Below are 20,219 nucleotides of genomic sequence, written 5' to 3' on the forward strand. Positions count from 1 at the left end.
TGCTGTCATCTTAAAACATGTGAAAATATTATCTTACTTTTATCCATACGAAAAGGGGAATCCCAGGTCACACTATTTGTGGTTCACAACCTTTTGTGGTTCACTTGTGGTCATGTGGGCAGTAAACACATGATTGACTTCTCCTATTTACCTCACCACCGACCAAGAAAAGGATGAATACTTTTGTCGTTTATATTTTGCTGTCTGGCTGTTTTTTGTCTATTTATAGTGAGTATGCCTGCAAAATTTATTTGAAAGACTGCACCATCAGCAGCTTAGTTAGTACATATTTTTTTTATATTTTTAAAATGTTTATGCGGGGTTGGGGATGACAAGAACATATACTGTAAATTATAATTTGAATTCTACACATTTCACTTTACCTACATCTGCATCTATATGTGTAATCCTTAAAGGGTCGCGATCGGTTGACTTATCACACGAATATTTTAAAATAAAAAGTTGTGTCATCCAATATGTGCTCTTTTAAGGGGGTCTCATTGGGGGGTTCCGATCCCGGATCCCGCTTACGGTTTCTTCCGATTCCCGTATCCCGCTTACACTATGTAAGTAACCAATTCTCATTTTTTTGTCATTTCCCGGGTCCCTCAAGGCCTCATATCCCGTTTTCACGACAGAATAATATGACTTTCACGTGTCACGCTTACAAAAAAATCGGCAATCACGCGTCACGCTTAGGCCCCAATGAGACCCACTTTTAAAATCATCATAAATAAAATTATCTCTGAATATATGAAGCTGCCATAGTCAAACTCTTGCAAACTAAAACAAAAGAGTCAAATTTTGAAAAAAAAATCCCACTATCCTTTAAACAAAGCATTATGGCTATTTCTATTTACGCCATACCAACAGGTTTACGGGCCCGCCTGTAAGAAAATTTAAGCCTTGCTTAGCTATTTCAATTTACGCCCAGTTTACTGCTTTTTCTACACCCATAAGGACTACGAATTTACGTTACCTGCTCCCTTACGCCTGGATTTAGACACATAACTACCATTTATGCCTGGTTTACGCCTTATTTCCAGGTGTAATACGCCTTATAATTTCGTATGGGTATGTACAGGTGCCAGTGCAGATAAAAACATGTATGCTCATTTACGTATATCTGTGCTATGAGGTTGGTCTTGAATGCCTCATAGTCATCAATGTCTAATAGGCTAGGCTATACATGTGTATATATAGTTCATTCCAGTTTGTGATGGTTCTTACGAAGAAGCTATGTTTTCTTTGTTCAAAACTTGATCCTATTCTGACAAATCGTCTTTCTTGTTGTTGTCATCAAGTATTCTGGAATTCGAATTGCAATAAGTTGGTGGATTACTTTCTGGAAAAAGGAATAAACGTGATGTTTTTCGTCTTTCCTGAAGTTGTGGTAGTTTTATGTCCTCTAATAAAGATGTTACTATGCCTGGGTCTTGAGACTATTCATGACTGATGAATCTGGCAGCTTTCCTTTGGACCATTTCTAGCTGTTGTATGTGTTGGAGATATGGGTCCCAGACACTGTTAGCATATTCTAACATATTCTTGTGTTGGTCGTACAAGAGCTAATTTTTATAGTTCGTTCTTACATGTATGTTGTACTGTTATACCACTGTCCCAGGTTAGGGGGAGGGTTGGGATCCCGCTAACATGTTTAACCCCGCCACATTATTTATGTATGTGCCTGTCCCAAGTCAGGAGCCTGTAATTCAGTGGTTGTCGTTTGTTTATGTGTTACATATTTGTTTTTTGTTCATTTTTTTACATAATTGAGGCCATTAGTTTTCTCGTTTGAATTGTTTTACATTGTCTTATTGGGGCCTTTAATAGCTTACTATGCGGTTAGGGCTTTGCTCATTGTTGAAGGCCGTACGGTGACCTATAGTTGTTAATGTCTGTGTCATTTTGGTCTTTTGTGGATAGTTGTCTCATTGGCAATCATACCGCATCTTCTTTTTAGCTCACCTGGCCCAAAGGGCCAAGTGAGCTTTTCTCATCACTTTGCGTCCGGCGTCGTCCGTCGTCGTCGTCCTGCGTCCGGCGTTAACTTTTACAAAAATCTTCTCCTCTGAAACTACTGGGCCAAATTAAACCAAACTTGGCCACAATCATCATTGGGGTATCTAGTTTAAAAATTGTGTCCGGTGACCCAGTCAACCAACCAAGATGGCCACCATGGCTAAAAATAGAACATAGGGGTAAAATGCAGTTTTTGGCTTATAACTCAAAAACCAAAGCATTTAGAGCTATTTGACAGGAGTAAAATTGTTTATCAGGTCAAGATATATCTGCCCTGAAATTTTCAGATGAATCGAACAACCTGTTGTTGGGTTGCTACCCCTAAATTGGTAATTTAAAGGAAATTTTGCTGTTTTTGGTTATTATCTTGAATAATATTATAGATAGAGATAAACTGTAAACAGCAATAATGTTCAGCAAAATAAGATTTACAAATAAGTCAACACGACCGAAATGGTCAAATGACCCCTTTAGGAGTTATTGCCCTTTATAGTCAATTTTTAACCATTTTTCGTAAATCTTATTAATCTTTTACAAAAATCTTCTTCTCTGAAACTACTGGGCCAAATTTAACCAAACTTGGCCACAATCATCATTGGGGTATCTAGTTTAAAAATTGTGTCCGTTGACCCGTCAAACCAACCAAGATGGCGGCCATGGCTAAAAATAGAACATGTGGTAAAATGCAGTTTTTGGCTTATAACTCAAAAACAAAAGCATTAAGAGCAAAACTGGCATGGGGTTAAATTGTTTATCATGTCAAGATCTATCTGCCCTGAAAATTTCAGACAAATCGATAGTCAATTTTTAACAATTTTAATAAAATTTGTAAATTTTTACTAACACTTTCAACTGAAACTACTGGGCCAATCATTATAGATGGTGATATATGTACGCAGCAAGAATGTTAAGTAAAGTTAGATCTACAAGCACATCACCATCACCAAAACACAATTTTGTCACGAATCCATCTGTGTCCTTTGTTGAATATTCACATATACCAAGGTGAGCGACACAGGCTCTTTAGAGCCTCTATTTTATATTATATATGCCTGATGCTTTATATTCATTGGGCATTTACCAAGATTCTGTTGTATCAAGTCTAAATTTTCATTTGCCTTTCAGTGGCGGATCCAGTGGAGGGTTCTGGGGGTTGGAACCCCCCTTTTTTTGGGACAATCAATGCATTTGAATGGGGACATATAGTTGGAACACCCGCCTCTTTGTCCCTGGTTGGGAACCCCCTTTTTTAAATGGCTGGATCTGCCCCTGCCTTTTTAGTAATATTTCCAATGTGGTCATTCCATGATCAAGTGTTTGACAGCTCTCACGTTTTAAATTTGAAATTTAACTGTCTCTAGAGGATAAATATTGTATCACACTCGATGCAGTGGTATAATCTATATTCTTTTTCTACTTTTCATTACAGGTTCAAGTAACTATTTTGCCATACAACAAGACTTTGGTTATGTTGATGTACGTGACAAGGCTCACATGTTCTGGTGGTTACAATACACTCAGTCTATGCAGGGATACCAACAAGTTCCTCTTATCATGTGGCTACAGGTATTCTATAAAGATAAAAATATAATTTAGAAAAGTATGGATGATAGATCTTGAGCCAATTTGTTCTTTTGCATAATATATATATAGTCATGATAGTATTGCAGATTTGGCAAAACCATGAAATGAAATGTCGACAAAATTACAATTTTTCCTCAATCAATAACTTAATAAGAATGTCTGCATGTGGTTTATAAACAATAGAGAATAATGGACAAAAAGGGCAGAATAAAGGACATAAATAAAGTATAGATAAAAATTGTTTACAAAAAAAAAATAACAAAGAATAAAGAAATGAAGGACCCCATTCAGCATACTCAACCCTCATGGACATTGAAATCCACAAAATAAAGGAATCAACAGTACCTACAATACATTTATCAAGTATGTTTCATATTGTTACGGAATGGGGTTTTCATGATTTGAACGTATCTGAAGAAGTATGAATGATTGCTGATAAATGAATTTGTAACTTGTGTGATAGACTAGTGAGAATTATGTAACTGAATGTAACTTATTTGTGTGAAAGTGAACCCCCTTTTCTCTTGTTAAAAACTACGTTATGAAAATTACTTTGTTTAATATAATATGTCAGTTGAGAAAACATTTAACGTGATTCTCTGGTATCTTATTGTAGTTACTAAATATGTCCGAATGTACAAACTTTAATTAGGAAAGAAATCTTGTTAAAATATAGCTCTGGTCTTTTCCGTAGATGGACGTCGCCATGTTGTTGTGTTTGTTTACATAACGTTGGAATTTCAAATACCCGTATGTTGAACGTTAAGTGCAAACTGTGTCATGACGTCACTCAAACTGTTGTCGTTTTTGTGTCTGTAGTCAAAATTGTGTCGTTTCAAAAGTATAAAAGTAAGCACAGCTAGTGTTCCAGTTTAGTCTTGTTTCATCTGGGCACGACCTATAGCAGTTATTAAAAAGTTGCGGAGTTTATATTTAGATAGAGAAAGGTTAGAATCAGAGTTTATTTTTGCTGAATTTCCTGAAAACGTTTCCTGATTGATTTTAAAGAGAAATAGTTAAACAGAGTTAAAAGCTGAAATTCGAGATAATTATTGTTGTCAGTCACTTTGACGCTTTTTCCTGCTTTTTATATCGTTGTTAGTAAAGCTGAGTTGTTTCATCTTTTGGTCAGAAAAGTATAAAGTAATAGTTGTAGTTTTAGTTTCCGCTGAATTATTGAGCATAATATTCTTGGGTATATATTTTCGAGGTTCAAGTTGTCTATATTATTGTCTGTGTTATATTTGAATGTGTCTTATGTCCATATTTATTTGTTCCTAACCAGAGCTTTCCCCGTTTTCCCTGTTTTAGCTACAATAGATTCCAGAGAAGTATTTTGTTTAATCACTATTATTTCTATATAGGCATAGGCAGCTAGAGCAGAAAGAGGTTTTAAATATTAATATTTTTGTTATTATAATTGTTTACATCTGATGGTTATTAGCAATATTATTTATTGCTAAATTAAAAGAGTTATTTATTCTATATTTGCATTACGTTTTTATGAGTTCGCTTGTGTTATTCCGTAGTAGTTAAGAGATAGGCTTTACAACCCCTCTCCCAAATCTATATTTGTCAAACGAATTACGAACACAAACTAAAACAAGATATCATCTGCTGACAGTATCCTAGACAGTAGTTCCAGTGTATGACAGCTATCCAGTTATATCAAACTACATTATCCAGCTGAAAAGTACACATTCCATCAATCGCTCAAAGCAAGCCCCAGCATTGCATAGGCCAAATGGCATGCAACGAAATTGGAATAAGCCTCTTTTGATAACAAATGCAGTCTTTTTATTTACTGGCAGGTTCAGATGGACCCTGCAGACAAAGAAAAGACTGCATTTGTTACCAAAAGAGGCTTATTCCAATTTCGTTGCATGCCATTTGGCCTATGCAATGCTGGGGCTTGCTTTGAGCGATTGATGGAATGTGTACTTGCAGGTTTAAATTGGCAGATATGTCTTCTTTATCTAGACGATGTTATAATATTTTCAGATACTTTTGAAAATCACATCGAAAGATTAGAGTTGGTCATATCTAAAATTAGAGAAGCAGGGCTAAAAATATCTCCTAAAAAGTGTGCCTTATTTCAAGAAAAGGTACATTTCTTAGGTCATATAGTCTCTCGAGAAGGAATAGCAACGGACCCTGTTAAAATAAGTGCGATAAAAGACTGGCCAACACCTACTTCTGTTCAGGACATTCGCAGTTTCCTGGGTACCTGTTCCTACTACAGAAAGTTTATTTTAAAATTTTCTGATACAGCTAGGCCCTTGCATAAATTGACAGAAAAAGGTCGAGAATTTAAATGGACTAGTGAGTGCCAGGAATCTTTTGAAAAATTAAAACAATTTCTCATTTCAGCTCCCATACTTAGTTACCCAGATATGAATAAGAAATTTATTTTAGATACTGACGATAGCGGATTTGGTCTAGGAGCTGTGTTATCCCAGGTCCATGAAAATGGAGAAAGGGTAGTAGCTTATTACAGTAAAAGTTTGAGTAAAACAGAACAGCAATACTGTGTGACAAGACGTGAATTGTTAGCTATCGTAGCATCAATCAAACACTTCCATCACTATGTGTATGGTACAAGCTTTCTTGTTAGAACAGACCACGGTGCGCTGCGATGGCTTCTAAACTTTAAAAATCCAGAAGGCCAAACTGCCCGATGGTTAGAGTTTTTGTCGTCTTATAATTTTGAAATCCAACACAGGGCAGGTAGACAACATGGAAATGCAGATGGACTTTCGCTTCGTCCATGTACACAATGCACCCATTGTACACGACAAGAGACAAAAGAGTCTAATGCAGAAGAAGATCCGAGTTGTTACTTGCGCGCAGTTAAAACAGCAAAACTCGATTCTACAATCAGAGAGGAATTGAAATTGAAAGAACAGAGCGAGGAGCAAATTGGATGCAAAGTAAGACAACAGAAGAAATATTAGCCGCCCAGCAACAAGACGATTCAATTGCAGTTATCTTGAAATTGAAATTAGAAAATCAATCAAAACCAAAGTGGGAAGACATTTCTCTTGAGAGTAAACAGGTTAAAACATATTGGGCTCAATGGGATAAGTTAAAAGTTATAAATGGTCTCCTATATAGAGAATGGGTTTCAAACGTTCAGGGAAATGTCCAACAATTAATTTTACCCTTGTGCTTGCATGATCAAGTATTAAAAATGTTACACGACGATCCTGTGGCAGGTCATTTTGGTATACATAGGACGCTAGCGAGAGTTTCGAGCAGGTTTTACTGGGCAGGTTATAAAGAAACCATAGAAATTTGGTGTAAATGCTGTGAAATCTGTAGTACAAGAAAGGGCCCAACGCGTCATCCTAGAGGCCCTATGAAACAGTATTTAGTTGGAGCCCCACTGGAGCGTGTTGCTATAGACATTCTCGGTCCTTTACCAGAAACAAAGAACAAAAATAAATATATTTTAGTTATAACCGATTATTTCAGTCGATGGGCAGAATCGTATCCAATGCCTGATCAAGAAGCAGAAACTGTAAAAAGAATTTTTGTTAACGAATTCATAGCCCGTTTCGGTCTACCAAGACAAGTACACACAGATCAAGGGAGACAGTTTGAGTCTCATCTATTTCGGTCATTATGTCAAACATTTAAAATTGACAAAACAAGAACAACCGCACTCCACCCCCAAAGTGACGGCATGGTGGAAAGGTTGAATAGAACAATAGAAGACATATTAAGTAAATTTATTGCAAAAGACCAATGAGATTGGGATGTGCACTTACCATTAGCTATTAGCCCGTTACAATATGTATTGCCATTGGTCAAAGGTTTTGACTCAAAACAGAATATTGACAGATAACCATAAGACATCCAATCAACAAACATTAACAGTTTTCAACAATATACATGTGCAAAACATGTTAACATAGTTAAACTCTTTGTTGTTTTTAGTCCCAAAAGTCCGTAATGAGTAATAAAAACAGAAAATTTAATATGGCATAAGACAACCACTGACATTGGTCACATTTATGGGTAGGCACATGACCATTCTGCTACTTGTTAAATGACACCATTATCAAATTTGTAACTTTTGTATTGTTATAGGGAGGACCTGGAGGATCTAGTACAGGGTTTGGTAACTTTATGGAGTTAGGACCTTTGGATGTCAACATGAACCCTAGAAATACAACTTGGGTAAGTGATGTAGTGTGGAGTAAATGCATATATTCATATTGACTGTTGTTAAAACATGTCCATCCACCTGACCATACAGGCCTGTTTTACTAATTTAAACCTAGAAATACATTTTCTTAAGCAGTTGTTCTTAAATCTATTGAACTTGGATCTAAACTTAAATTAGTGATAACAGAAATTTTACAAGAACTTGATTATGACTAACATGTAAAATGTGAATTGTGTTCAGGTAACAGATTTATTTTAAACTATATATAAAGCAATTTTTGAAGATTATATTGGTTTTATTTTGATATAAGACAATTTAAATCTGGTTAAAATGGACTACAGTGCAATACATACTACACTTTTATATTTCAATGTAGGCTTTTGTGACAATGTACTTTCAAGCAGTTTAACCAACGTGTGATAAGAGTAGAAACATTGGATAAAAAGTGCATATTATCAAGTTATCAGCTTCAACCCTGTTGTTAGTTATCGTATGCTTTGACTGGAAACTTCTTTTTTGCCAGTTATTTATTCAATATGTTTTAGCTCTCTGTTAAGATAAAATTGAGAATGGAAATGGGGAATGTATCAAAGCGACAACAACCCGACCATTCTGAGGGCCTCAGGGAAGATTAGTGATTGTAACTAACTGTGTTTACCCTCTTTAAATAAAGAATTTATTATTATTATTATATTATTATTATTATTATAGAAAAAACAACAGTGAAAGGTCACCAACAGGTCTTCAATGTAACGAGAAATTCCCGCACCTGAAGGTGTCCTTCAGCTGGCCCCTAAACAAATATATACTAGTTCAGTGATAAAACCTGTTGTTTATTACCTATACTTGTTGTTTGTTTACAGCTGAAGTTAGCCAGTCTGTTGTATGTTGACAATCCTGTTGGAGCAGGATACAGTTATGTAGATAGTGATGATGCCTTAACTACAGATGTCAGTATGATTGCTGCTGACATGATGGTCCTCCTGACAACTTTCTTCAACAGTCCTACAGGTAAAAACTTTCAGGTAAGCATCCAATCATTAACAAATATGTATTGATTAAAAGTTTGATTTCTAAAACTCTCATTGTTTTTGCAGTGTATAAAGCTAGTGCATTGAAAGTTTAATTTTATTATGCTGTAATTTTGTGGCTGATAAAAATCTATAGATGAACACTTCTTAACCTCTTAGCATTAGCTTAAAGGTGGAAGTTCAATAAATTCAGAAATAAATGTCAAGACAGACCATAATTGGGTGTTTTGTAAAAATGCAGTCTAATGGGAGATAACTCAAAATTAAAAGCTTAAAGTTTTAAATATTTCCATTTACCATGACCACAGTATTAAGGAAATGTTTCAAGAAGTTTTTGAATAACATTATTTCTTTCAAAAAACATGCACTGGATTTGATATTTTTTTAATTGTAAATTTAATGTTTCATATTTTTTTTCTAGAATGTTCCATTTTACATATTTTGTGAGTCATATGGAGGCAAAATGACAGCTGCTATCAGTAAATCCTTATATCAGGTTAGTCAAAGATTTATACTTTATTTAAGACTTTGACTACTTACCATGCCCCATGTGTAGATACATTATCACATTTTTCAGTAACATTGATATATCTGTGTTGTGTCAATCATATATTTCCATGTTTTAGAAATGTATTTACATTATAATCATATAATGCAAGGATTTAAATATTTTATCACAGTTGTACTTGATTTTTAATCCCTCTGGTCATTCAAATACAATTCTGCATCTTCATGTTCCAGTCTTGATATTAAATTCTTTGCCAATGAAACAGTTATTTCTTACTATGTTTTTAGTAGAAATGTTGTTAATTTCCATATAATCATATTTTCAAATCTTTAGGGTATGAATGAGAAAACAGGAAACAATGAAAGGCACATTTATATATAGGGAAATTTCATAATTACAACATTTTTTTAATCTAAAAACAGATTTCAACCCTTATACATATTTAGAATTTAAGCAAACGTAACATTATTTTTGTATTTACAACAAATAGAGTTATATGTGCATTTGTATTCAGATATCGCAGATCAAATTTATTCGTTCATTGTGTAATCATACGTTTTTTGATTGAGTTAAGTCTCCCAATTGATATTTTATCGTGTGTTTTTCTATGTTGTGATGTTATGCTATTGTTTCAGAAAAAGGGAGAAGGTTTGAATCCATTAAAACATTTAATCCCGCTGCAAATGTTTGCACCTGTCCTAAGTCAGGAATCTGATGTACAGTAGTTGTCGTTTCTTTATGTAATATATATGTGTTTCTCTTTTCTAGTTTTGTTTATATAGATTAGACTGTTGGTTTTCCCGTTTGAATGGTTTTACACTAGTTATTTTGGGGCCCTTTATAGCTTGTTGTTCGGTGTGAGCCAAGGCTCCGTGTTGAAGGCCGTACTTTAACCTATAATGGTTTACTTTTTAAATTGTTGCTTGGATGGAGAGTTGTATCATTGGCACTCACACCACATCTTCCTATATCTAATTATAGTTAGCTTATATGCAGAACATTTGTCCTTAATATTTTTAAAGTTTCAATACATGTTTTGAAGTTTGACTGTATTAAATGTATATGTTTATAGCATTTATAAAATCTCATTTCAATAAGACTCAAATGTTTGCTCCCTGATCTATAATAGCCTTGTTAATAATTGACACATAATAATTTCTGAAATAATACTATAGTTATACAAGACATTACTCATACTCTAATATTTTTAATTGACTGTTTATAGTTTATTTTTATTACAGAATATGAATGAAGGAACGATAAAGGTGAATTTTAAAGGTTTAGCTCTCGGTGATTCATGGATATCTCCAGTAGATTCAACTGTCAACTGGGCTCCTTATATCTTAACTAATGTAAGTTTTTGTTGTTATGGAAATTATATTAGGAGTAGTTCATTTGCTGTTTGTAGGTTATTGTAGATTTTAACCTGGGTAAGATTTGTATCCACACAAACTTTACCCTGAATGTAGAAAAACAGATAAATCGTGAAACTTCATTCATAAGGCCTGTTCAGGAATACAAATCTGAAATAAATAAGGGTGGAAGAAATGTATATGGGATTTGGACACCTCATGATATGTTTTCTGTGAATAATATAGGTGAAAGCAAACACAAAATTGTTACAAATTTAAATAAAAAAACATACATGCAGATGATTGGGTTTAAAGATAGAGTTTTGTCCATACTCAAGACTTATTATGATTTTTGTGAGTTTTGCCTGTCAATTTTTTATTCATTATAATACATACACTGTTGATAAAGAATTAATTAAAAGGGAGATAACTCAACATTTTTTAGGGGAAAAAATCAGCACAAAATTAGCTATAAAAGCCAGAACTATAAAATTTTATGAACTAATGTTGGTTTGACATAATTGTTTAATCTGTTGTTTATAGATAATGTATTTAATTTTTTTTATTGATTAACCATAACTTAAGTTTTCCATTATAAAAAAGGTGCTTGACAAATTTTATTTTTTTATAAGTTCATCTTTTCCTTATAAAATTGACAATGGAAATGGGGAATGTGTCAAAGAGACAACAACCCGACCAAATAAAAAAACAACAGCAGAAGGTCACCAACAGGTCTTCAATGTAGCGAGAAATTCCAGCACCCGGAAGCGTCCTTCAGCTGGCCCCTAAAAAAATATATACTAGTTCAGTGATAATGAACATATCACCTTATTTTCAGAAAGCTAGGGATATACTCTAAAGCAATTATTGAACTTAGCATTATAATTATAACTGCATACTTAATTGAGTATATATGTTACTACAGTCTATTATAGATGAGAAAGGATTTTACAAAATAAATGAAGCGACAGTGAAGATGACAAAGATGATTGAGGGAGGAATGTGGAAAGAGGCCACGACACAATGGGGTGTCATACAGGATATCTTAGAGACAGAGAGTAATGGTGTCAACTTCTATAACATGTTAGCCTGGGGAGGATCAGAAGCTGGGCTTAAATATTCAAATAATCACAAAGGTGAGTTTTGGAATAAAGTTAACAATTTTCTGCGAGGGATGTGGCTGCTGGATCTCAATTATTGTCACATTTACATTTTATGTCTGTTCTGATTGCTCTTCAAATTTTGTAAATCTAGCAGGACTAGAAACAACTGTCATACAAAAAAATAAGCTAGCTATGAAACCAGGTTTAAACCACCACTTTTCTTTTTTTGAAAATGTCTGTTCCTAAAGAATATGATAGAACTAAATGTTATAAAGTATTCTATAACAGTTTTTGGGACAAAGATTGCATAAGATGTTAACAATACCCTTTTTGTCATTGGCTTAAGATTTTGAGATTAAACCCCACTCATGGCAAGATGTGTGTGAATCTGAGGCCAGGATTTTTTAATTTGTTGGTTTACTGACCCGATTTTGCTGATTTCCAGAATAAAAATAAAATTGGCTTTTCAGGCTTTTTTATTCTCGCAGGCCCTAACAAATGCATTATCCCTGGGAAAAAAATAAAATATCCTTTTCTTATGAAATGAAATGCATTAATCACTAACAGAAGTGATGACACTTTCTGTTGTGAAAAAAATAAACTTCCAGTTTACGTTTCTAAAAATAGACAAATCAATTATTAATGACCTTGAAATGTCGTTTGCGCAAATAATTTTTCGGAACGAAACCTGTGTTTAAAACAAATTACACAATAAATTTGTTTCCCTTCTTTGTCATCAGTCTGTAAGATGCATGTTCTCATAGAAATAGACTTGTCCAAATGTGGACCGGTGGAAGTTCAAGACATCAAGTTAAAGTACTGAATTTTAACAAATCATTTGATATTGTCTTGTTTAATAGATAATAAAAAAATATCGTCCATTTGGATAAAAAACGGGAATGCATGACAACAGATTATTAAACCTGATACTCTCGTTTTTCCAGTGGACGAGTCTATTATGTTTCTGACACGTGTGTTGAAACTTATGTTGAAACTTATTTTCGTACGACGTTTTTACAATTTTTTCTTTATCAGTTTTCGTGCTCATTATTTTTTACCAAGTTTTAATTAAGAGCTACCGTCATGAATCTGTTTATCTTGTTTGTGAAATGACGATTTAATTTCGTTTTTGTCCGTGTACCCCCCTTTTTTACGGGAAATTATTAGACAGTCATGCGATGTTGGCAAATTGAGCAATAATATTTCATCAAACTATAATTCAAGAATGATGACAAAATAGTATGACAAAAATATTATAAGATAGGTGAAATATATTTTTGTTTTGCATATCAGTTTTCTGTCTCGAAAATCCGTAAACCAACAAATTAAAAAAACGTGGCCTGATGTTTAATGATCATGATTATTTATTTTCCTGCAAAAGTGTTCTTGTTCTTTTGTTGTACTCTGAATTCCTGTATTTATAAAAACTGTCAATGGTTTGTTTAAGATAGTTACTTCTGGTATGATCATGCAAGTTTGAAAAAAAAATAACTGTGAATTTCAAGTCTTGACAAGAAAGTGGTCGTTTTAATCAAACCCATCTGAACAGATACATTAAATGCATTCCCTTTTATAATAAGTTTTTATTTATCTGACTTTTCCAGGACCACCTCTTTTATCATTTTATCTTTGGTCACACCAAATATTGCAATGATTTCAGTCTGTGTTAATATAATGTCTAGTTTTAACTTTTTCAGAAAGAATGATAAACAGAATGATTGGTGCTTTAAGAACAGACAAACTAACAGCATTAATGAATGGAAAAGTAAAACAGATGTTAAATATACCAGAGAAGGTTGAATGGGGAGGTAAGTTCTAACAGAATTAATGAATGGGTAAGTAAAAAAGATGTTAAATATACCAGAGAAGGTTGAATGGGGAGGTAAGTTCTAACAGCATTAATGAATGGGTAAGTAAAAAAGATGTTAAATGACCCCCCTTTTTAATGACATCCTATATTAAAATGCATTTACGTTTGATAACTGTATATTGATTTGGGCCATTTTGGGGTATGATCTACATACATATCATATATAAATATGCTAAATTGAGAATCTTACATTATAAAATATATGTGCAACAAACGATGTCAATTCATATATATAAAAACTTAAGGGTAGCTGGTATATTTATGAGTGATGATGAGTTAGTGTTTATATAAGCATGGGTCATATTTTAATTATTGTATATAAGTATATGTCAATCTTTCTTAAATTTTTATATAACTGTAGGTATTGGTTTGCAGTGAATGTTATATTAAAATGGGTATGTTTTTTTTAGGCAAAAATGGCACACCCTTACCAAAAAAATAACGAAGTTACCCCCCGTGCTGTATGCAGTAAAACCTGCTACAAAATTAAAAAAAATTTAAGGAGATGTGGTATGATTGCCAATGAGACAACTAACCATACTGTATGGTTTACTATAAAAGGCCCAATCATGAAAAACATGAAAAACTTGTTCAAAAAGTTCACCTATATCTAGCAAAAACCTGGTCTTGGCAGGTCACTCTAGACTTGCATTGATGTAGTAATGTCTATCCATTTTTAACCTCAATTCTAGGGTCTTCTATTTTATAAGGTAATTTTTCTCTGCCCTTAAGGATGACCTTTATGTACTGGCTTGACTGAAGATGTTTTAAAGGGTAGGTAGAACTATAACACAGTTTGAAGTTAGATCTTCAAAAACAGTCATTATTTTGTGGGTTTATTATAGTGTGGTCATCTTTGATCTGATGTCATAATGCTCAGAAATTTATATTTGAAATTAGGCCATGTAATACAAGTAAACCATAGCTATTTAATTTTGTAAAATTTCGTTTCAGCCCAATCATCAAAAGTGTTTATGTACCAAGCAGAAGATTTTATGAAGCCAGTTGTTGATATAGGTAAGAAACTAAGAGCAACTAAGGGCAGAATCAATTTGCGCCATTTGCAGTTTTGAAAAGGTATTAATTGCGCCGCTCTCTTTTATTTTGATGGTACTTATTGTGCCAATAAATGAAATGAAATTGCGCCACATTTACCTATTAATATTATTAACCTTTATCATACCTGTAAATGTTTTACCTATATCAAGACAAGACAAGACAAGACACATATTTTTATTACTTTATTAAAGTCTCAACACTTGTAACATATAAAATATACTGCTTTTTGAGAACTGTGTGCAAAAGAAAAGCAAGCAATATGTTGTCACACAGCGACCTTCAAAAATAATAAATTCAAAATTGAAGAAGAAAATTTAGAAAAGAAAGATTTAAAATATTTGCGTCAGTCTATGTATATATAGAGAGAAGAAAACTGCGTCCGGCTTTACCTAAAGATTAAGCAAAAATTAACAGAATATTGGATGATATTGGTGTTGTTACAAACAAAGTTGATGACTTTCTTTTGTTTAACGATTCAGAAAGCAGGATAACTTTATTATGATGAGAGGCTAATTTAAAATTTCTTTGTACAATGTCGGAGGAATTTTTTGCTGATGGTACCTAGTCAATCATTTAGGTGTTATATATAAATAAAAATTAATAAAATTGGCGCAATTAGATGATTATTTTATTGACGCAATTGAATCCTATAGTTTTGAAAATTAGGTGGCGCAAAAGAAGTATTGGCACAATTAAGTTGTGGCGCAAATGAGTTGCTTTTTGGCTCAAAAAAGATATCGCCTGAAACTAAGAAGGGCTAATTAAATGATTATTTTAATCTTTATAAAAAACACTTTACATGTATACCTTTTGCAATTTTTTTTAAATATATACATGATACAGTAGATTCCAGTTATTTGCATAGCCTCTTTGTCAGACAAAATTTTGCAATTAAGCGGAGTATGCTTATACAATGTACATGCTGGTAGAAAAATTAATACAATAATTTTATGAACCATAAAAATGAAAACCCATTTTAATATTAACTTTCAACATTAAAGAATTGTTTTCCAGATTTATCTGAATTATCTCACAAACCTTAAAATGTAATGTTGTAATTAATTATGGTGCTAGAAATCAAAGAGTTGATGAGCACCACTAGTAAAAAGCCTGTCCCTATATATACAGCCTGTTGTCCCTGTATTCTTTATAGCTCAGTTTAAAATATCTTTAAAAATTATTATGCCTATCCATTTTAAATGAGCATGACATGAAGAAATTCTTTCTTAATTAGGCAAGACTATCAGTAATAAAATACTGCCTGTCACATTAAAGCTATGATTTATTTACTATGGGAAGGAGTAAAATAACAATTTCTTTATTTATAGTATATATATTTATGTTACAGTTGACTATTTGATACAGAATACAAGCCTATCAGTTGTAGTGTATACTGGACAATTAGATATAATTGTAGCTACACCAGGTCAGAATCTTACAATTAATACCTTTTGGTGCAATATGCAATCTATGTTTTGTAATCAAAAGATATGTAGCAGAACTAAAAACATAATGTTAGCCTTGTTTCTTCCTAAAGTTTTGCAGTCCTAACTGTTCAGTTTTTATTATTAGTTTTCACAGGAAACTTGGTATCTTAACATTCTTGTTTGTTTGTTTGTATGAATAAAATAAGGCCACGTTTTTTTAATTTGTTGGTTTACGGATTTTCCCCATAAAAAAGTCAGGTCCGTCGGTCGTAAAAAAAAAAAGAAAAAAATATCTTACAAAACAGAAAAATATGCAAAATAAATATATATATTTCACTAACAAAATGTTTGTCTTATATGCTGTTTTGTCATCATTTCTTAACATTTAGTTTCGATGAAATATTATTGATTAGTGATCATGAACATCGCATGACATTGTTAAATAACTTCCTGTAAAAAAAGGGGGGTTGCACGGACAAAGACGAGGTTAAATCGTCATTTCACAAACAAGAAAAAAAACAGATTTGCGTAGCTCTCAATCAATTCAAGAAAACTTGATAAATAATGATCTTCAATCACAAAAACTGATAAAGAAAAAAATGTAAAAACGTCGTACAAAAATAAGTTTCAACACATGTGTCGAAAAACGTAATAGACTCGTCCACTGGAAAAACGACAATATCGGGTTAATCAGTTGTCATGCAATGTGGTTTTTATCCCAATGGTCGATATTTTTTATTATCAATGAAACAAGAAAGTTTCAAATGATTTGTTGATATTCAGTACCTTAATTGATGTATTCCACCTGTCCACATTTGGACAAGCCTATTTCTTTGAGATGATGCATCTTACGGATTGATGACAAATAAGGGAAACAAACTTATTTTGTAATTGGTTTTAAACACAGGTTTCGTTCCGCAAAATTATTTGTGCAAAAAACATTTCAAGGTCAGTTATAATTGATTTGTCTATTTTTAGAAACGTAAATTGGAAGTTTTATTTTTCACAACAGAAAGTGTTATTAACTTTGTTAATGATTAATGCATTTCATTTCATAAAAAAAGAAAATTTTAATTATTTTTCAGGGATAATGCATTGATAAGGGTCGGCGGGAATAAAAAAGCATGAAAAGTCAATTTTATTTTTATTCTGAAAATCGGCAAAATTGGGTCGGCGGATCCGTAAACCAACAAATAAAAAACGTGGCCTAATATATTTATAATTTTAAGATTTCAATTGTTTGTGGTTTGCTGAAAAATTATAAGTTGGTTTCTTATCGAAACAATGACGCATGCTACTTTTGATGTAAAAAATATGAATTTTGAGATTGAACAAATAACATAAAAAAAAAAATGCAATATTTTATAATACATTTTTCGTATGTAGTAATGAAGATTCAACAGAAGTCCAAGAAGTTGTTGGAAAGTCATTAGGACATATTTTGTAGAAACACTGCAATTTCCTTTTTCAATCATTATTGAATTTTGTATATTGGTGTGATAAAGAAATAATATATAAAAACTGCGATCACATCTATTCTATTTTTTATTTACATATTGTGGTTTGTTATAGGTACAGAGAAGTGGATTACACAGCTTGGTATATATAAAGATTACTACAATGCTACAAGACAGCCTCTTTATGATCCTTATACCAAACTAACGACAGCATTCTATAAATCTGTTAAAAACTTCTCTGTCTACTGGATACTAGATGCTGGTCACATGGTAAGGTTGCATAATTAGTGAATAGCCCTGTAAAATGTACACAAAGATTGAAATGAACTTGGTTTAATGTATGGAAATGTACAAAATAAACATTCAATTGCACAACTGAGTCACAAAATAACTACACATTTAATTTTTAAAGGCAATCTGTGAATTGTTATCATGTTGATATCAAGTAAAAAAGTCCAAAAGTTATCTAGATTGAACATATTTCTATGATATTCAACAATTGAAAGATGTCTTTCCAAAATGTTAAGCACTTAAATTTCCCGGAGTATACAAAAATTGTTAGTAAATTCAAAGAGACCCTTTTCTATTCACATCTTATTCGGTAAAAGACAATAAGCAATTAGATGTAGCTAAAATTAAAGAAAATTCTTACTTCTTTCACAACATTGGGCATTGGGCATGGATATGAACATTTGGTGGGTATAAAATGTTTATTAAGACTATTTTACAATCTTCAATTTAAACTCAATTTTCTATTTTGTTTCAGGTACCTATGGATAATGGAAATGCAGCACTAGAAATGGTCAGAAGGATTATTAGCAAATGATGCAAATAGAGATAATAGAAATAATTAAGAACATTATAAACATTCCATATATTGATTTTCATTGAATATTTGTTTCTTGCCTTGATGATAAATTTTGTTAGAATCCTATGGACTGATAAATTCATGTCTCACTCCATCCCCTTGCTAAGGACATATACTTTTACCAACGATTTTGAAAGTTTGAATGAATTAAAATGGTTAGTGGGTAAGAAAGAGATGTAAGCATCATCGAGAAAGTAAGATTGAAATTCGATATACTCTCAACAGAGACTGAAAACTTTACTTTCAAGCATTTTATATCCTGATAGCAAGATGTTTAAGGCATTTTCCTAAATTTAATTTACCAATCATGCTCATCCTGTTCATAGCTTGGTAAATACCAACAACAGTGTCTGCATTTACAGTAAAAAGATTGGTCTGAAACAACAAAATTCAAGAATAATTCTATGGAGAGTTCAAATTTATACCTAATTCCTCTATTCACTGTTATGAAATGTAATACAAGACAAAGATTTTAATGAAGGGAGATAATCTGAATTGACAAGACTCAGTATTAAAGATTTATGACGATTTGCTTAGCAGCAAACATCATATACATGATTGAAAAAAGAATTCACTGAAATCAGTATTACATATGAGAATTGTGAACAGATATATCATGTTATGGAGGGGTATTTTTTGCAAATAATTACACCGAATAAATTTTAATTTCAACTCTCTGTACTAGGAAAAAGATATATTTATTTGAGGACAAGTGCTATCATAAAATAAACCTCGGTACCCATACATGTACTTATACGCATTCGCAATGTCTGTATGTAACTTGATATCCGAAAAAAATGTTGGGAAGATGCTTGCAAGGGTAAAAAAGGAATATCCAGAATGGCAAATACCATGTTATTTGAGGCATATTCACCTGCAGTGGTGAGAAACAGTCAGATTTGTTTGAAATGAGGAAAAAATGTTAGAATATGCGAAAAATACACTGGCTATCAGCCAATCAAAAGCTGGCATTCTTATATAAGGTGTAATTATATACTTTATATCCTTGAATGGAGATAGTTCTTCTCTCAGACAGCTGAGAATGCAGCATATTCCCCATTTCCTTTCTCAATTTTATACATTATGAGTGCATTTATTCTTAAATAAATCTGTTGTTAAAAAAAATGATGAAGTTTTAACCGTCTTAAACAGAGCACCTGTAATTTTCAGCAGATTTCAATTAGGGTATTTCAGTTAACATTGAGGATACAGTAAATACAGAAATATTGAGAGCTTCATTTATAAGGAATTTAAAAGAATTGACAGACGTTGGATTTAAGTAAATGTGTATCAGGTATCAGAATGCAAGTTATTATTGTGATACTTACACAATTGCATTATTTGCATCAATGGAAACCTATCAATAATTTCAGATTGCATAATATATTTATTCTTAAATTGATTGATTGTAAAATTAATCTATCTAGTATGGTAAAATTTAAGAAAATTGAAAAGTATGTTGACTTTTGTATATAATTTGATAATTGTATTTATACATTGAAAATTTGTTGAATAAATTTATTGTTACTTTAAATAATTGTACTATAAGAGGTTTTACCTCGGTTTATACATTGATAACCATATTTTTTTTATATGAAATAAGAAGATGTGGCTAAACTTGAATGACATAACAACCCAATAACCCAAATTCTTTTGATCCTGCTTTAAGATTAGTCCTGCAGTCCAGAAATCTAAATGGGTCGTTACAATCCTCACGATCAAGCCAACATGGTAAGATCCTACACAGATATACTTATACCCAAAATT

The 20,219-nt window shown here is 32.4% G+C and overlaps 1 protein-coding gene across 1 annotated transcript; it reads left to right on the plus strand.

The window, feature by feature from the left end:
- Positions 1 to 63: 63 nt before the first annotated feature.
- Positions 64 to 19,905, plus strand: LOC134724820 (retinoid-inducible serine carboxypeptidase-like). Its single transcript, XM_063588104.1, has 12 exons — positions 64 to 228; positions 3,452 to 3,588; positions 7,699 to 7,788; positions 8,641 to 8,802; positions 9,230 to 9,304; positions 10,558 to 10,668; positions 11,594 to 11,804; positions 13,469 to 13,579; positions 14,596 to 14,658; positions 16,049 to 16,126; positions 17,700 to 17,854; positions 18,351 to 19,905. The coding sequence occupies exons 1-12, from the start codon at positions 174 to 176 to the stop codon at positions 18,408 to 18,410; spliced, it is 1,308 nt and encodes a 435-aa protein (XP_063444174.1). The 5' UTR covers positions 64 to 173; the 3' UTR covers positions 18,411 to 19,905.
- The last annotated feature ends 314 nt before the right edge of the window (positions 19,906 to 20,219 follow it).

Source organism: Mytilus trossulus, chromosome 7 (genome assembly GCF_036588685.1).
Source record: "Mytilus trossulus isolate FHL-02 chromosome 7, PNRI_Mtr1.1.1.hap1, whole genome shotgun sequence".
Lineage (NCBI taxonomy): Eukaryota > Metazoa > Mollusca > Bivalvia > Mytilida > Mytilidae > Mytilus > Mytilus trossulus.

Coding starts and splice junctions, on each gene's coding strand:
- LOC134724820 (XM_063588104.1), top strand. CDS start 174: ATGAATACTTTTGTCGTTTATATTTTGCTGTCTGGCTGTTTTTTGTCT. Junction 3,589..7,698: donor CTCTTATCATGTGGCTACAG/GTATTCTATAAA, acceptor GTATTGTTATAG/GGAGGACCTGGAGGATCTAG. Junction 17,855..18,350: donor TACTAGATGCTGGTCACATG/GTAAGGTTGCAT, acceptor ATTTTGTTTCAG/GTACCTATGGATAATGGAAA.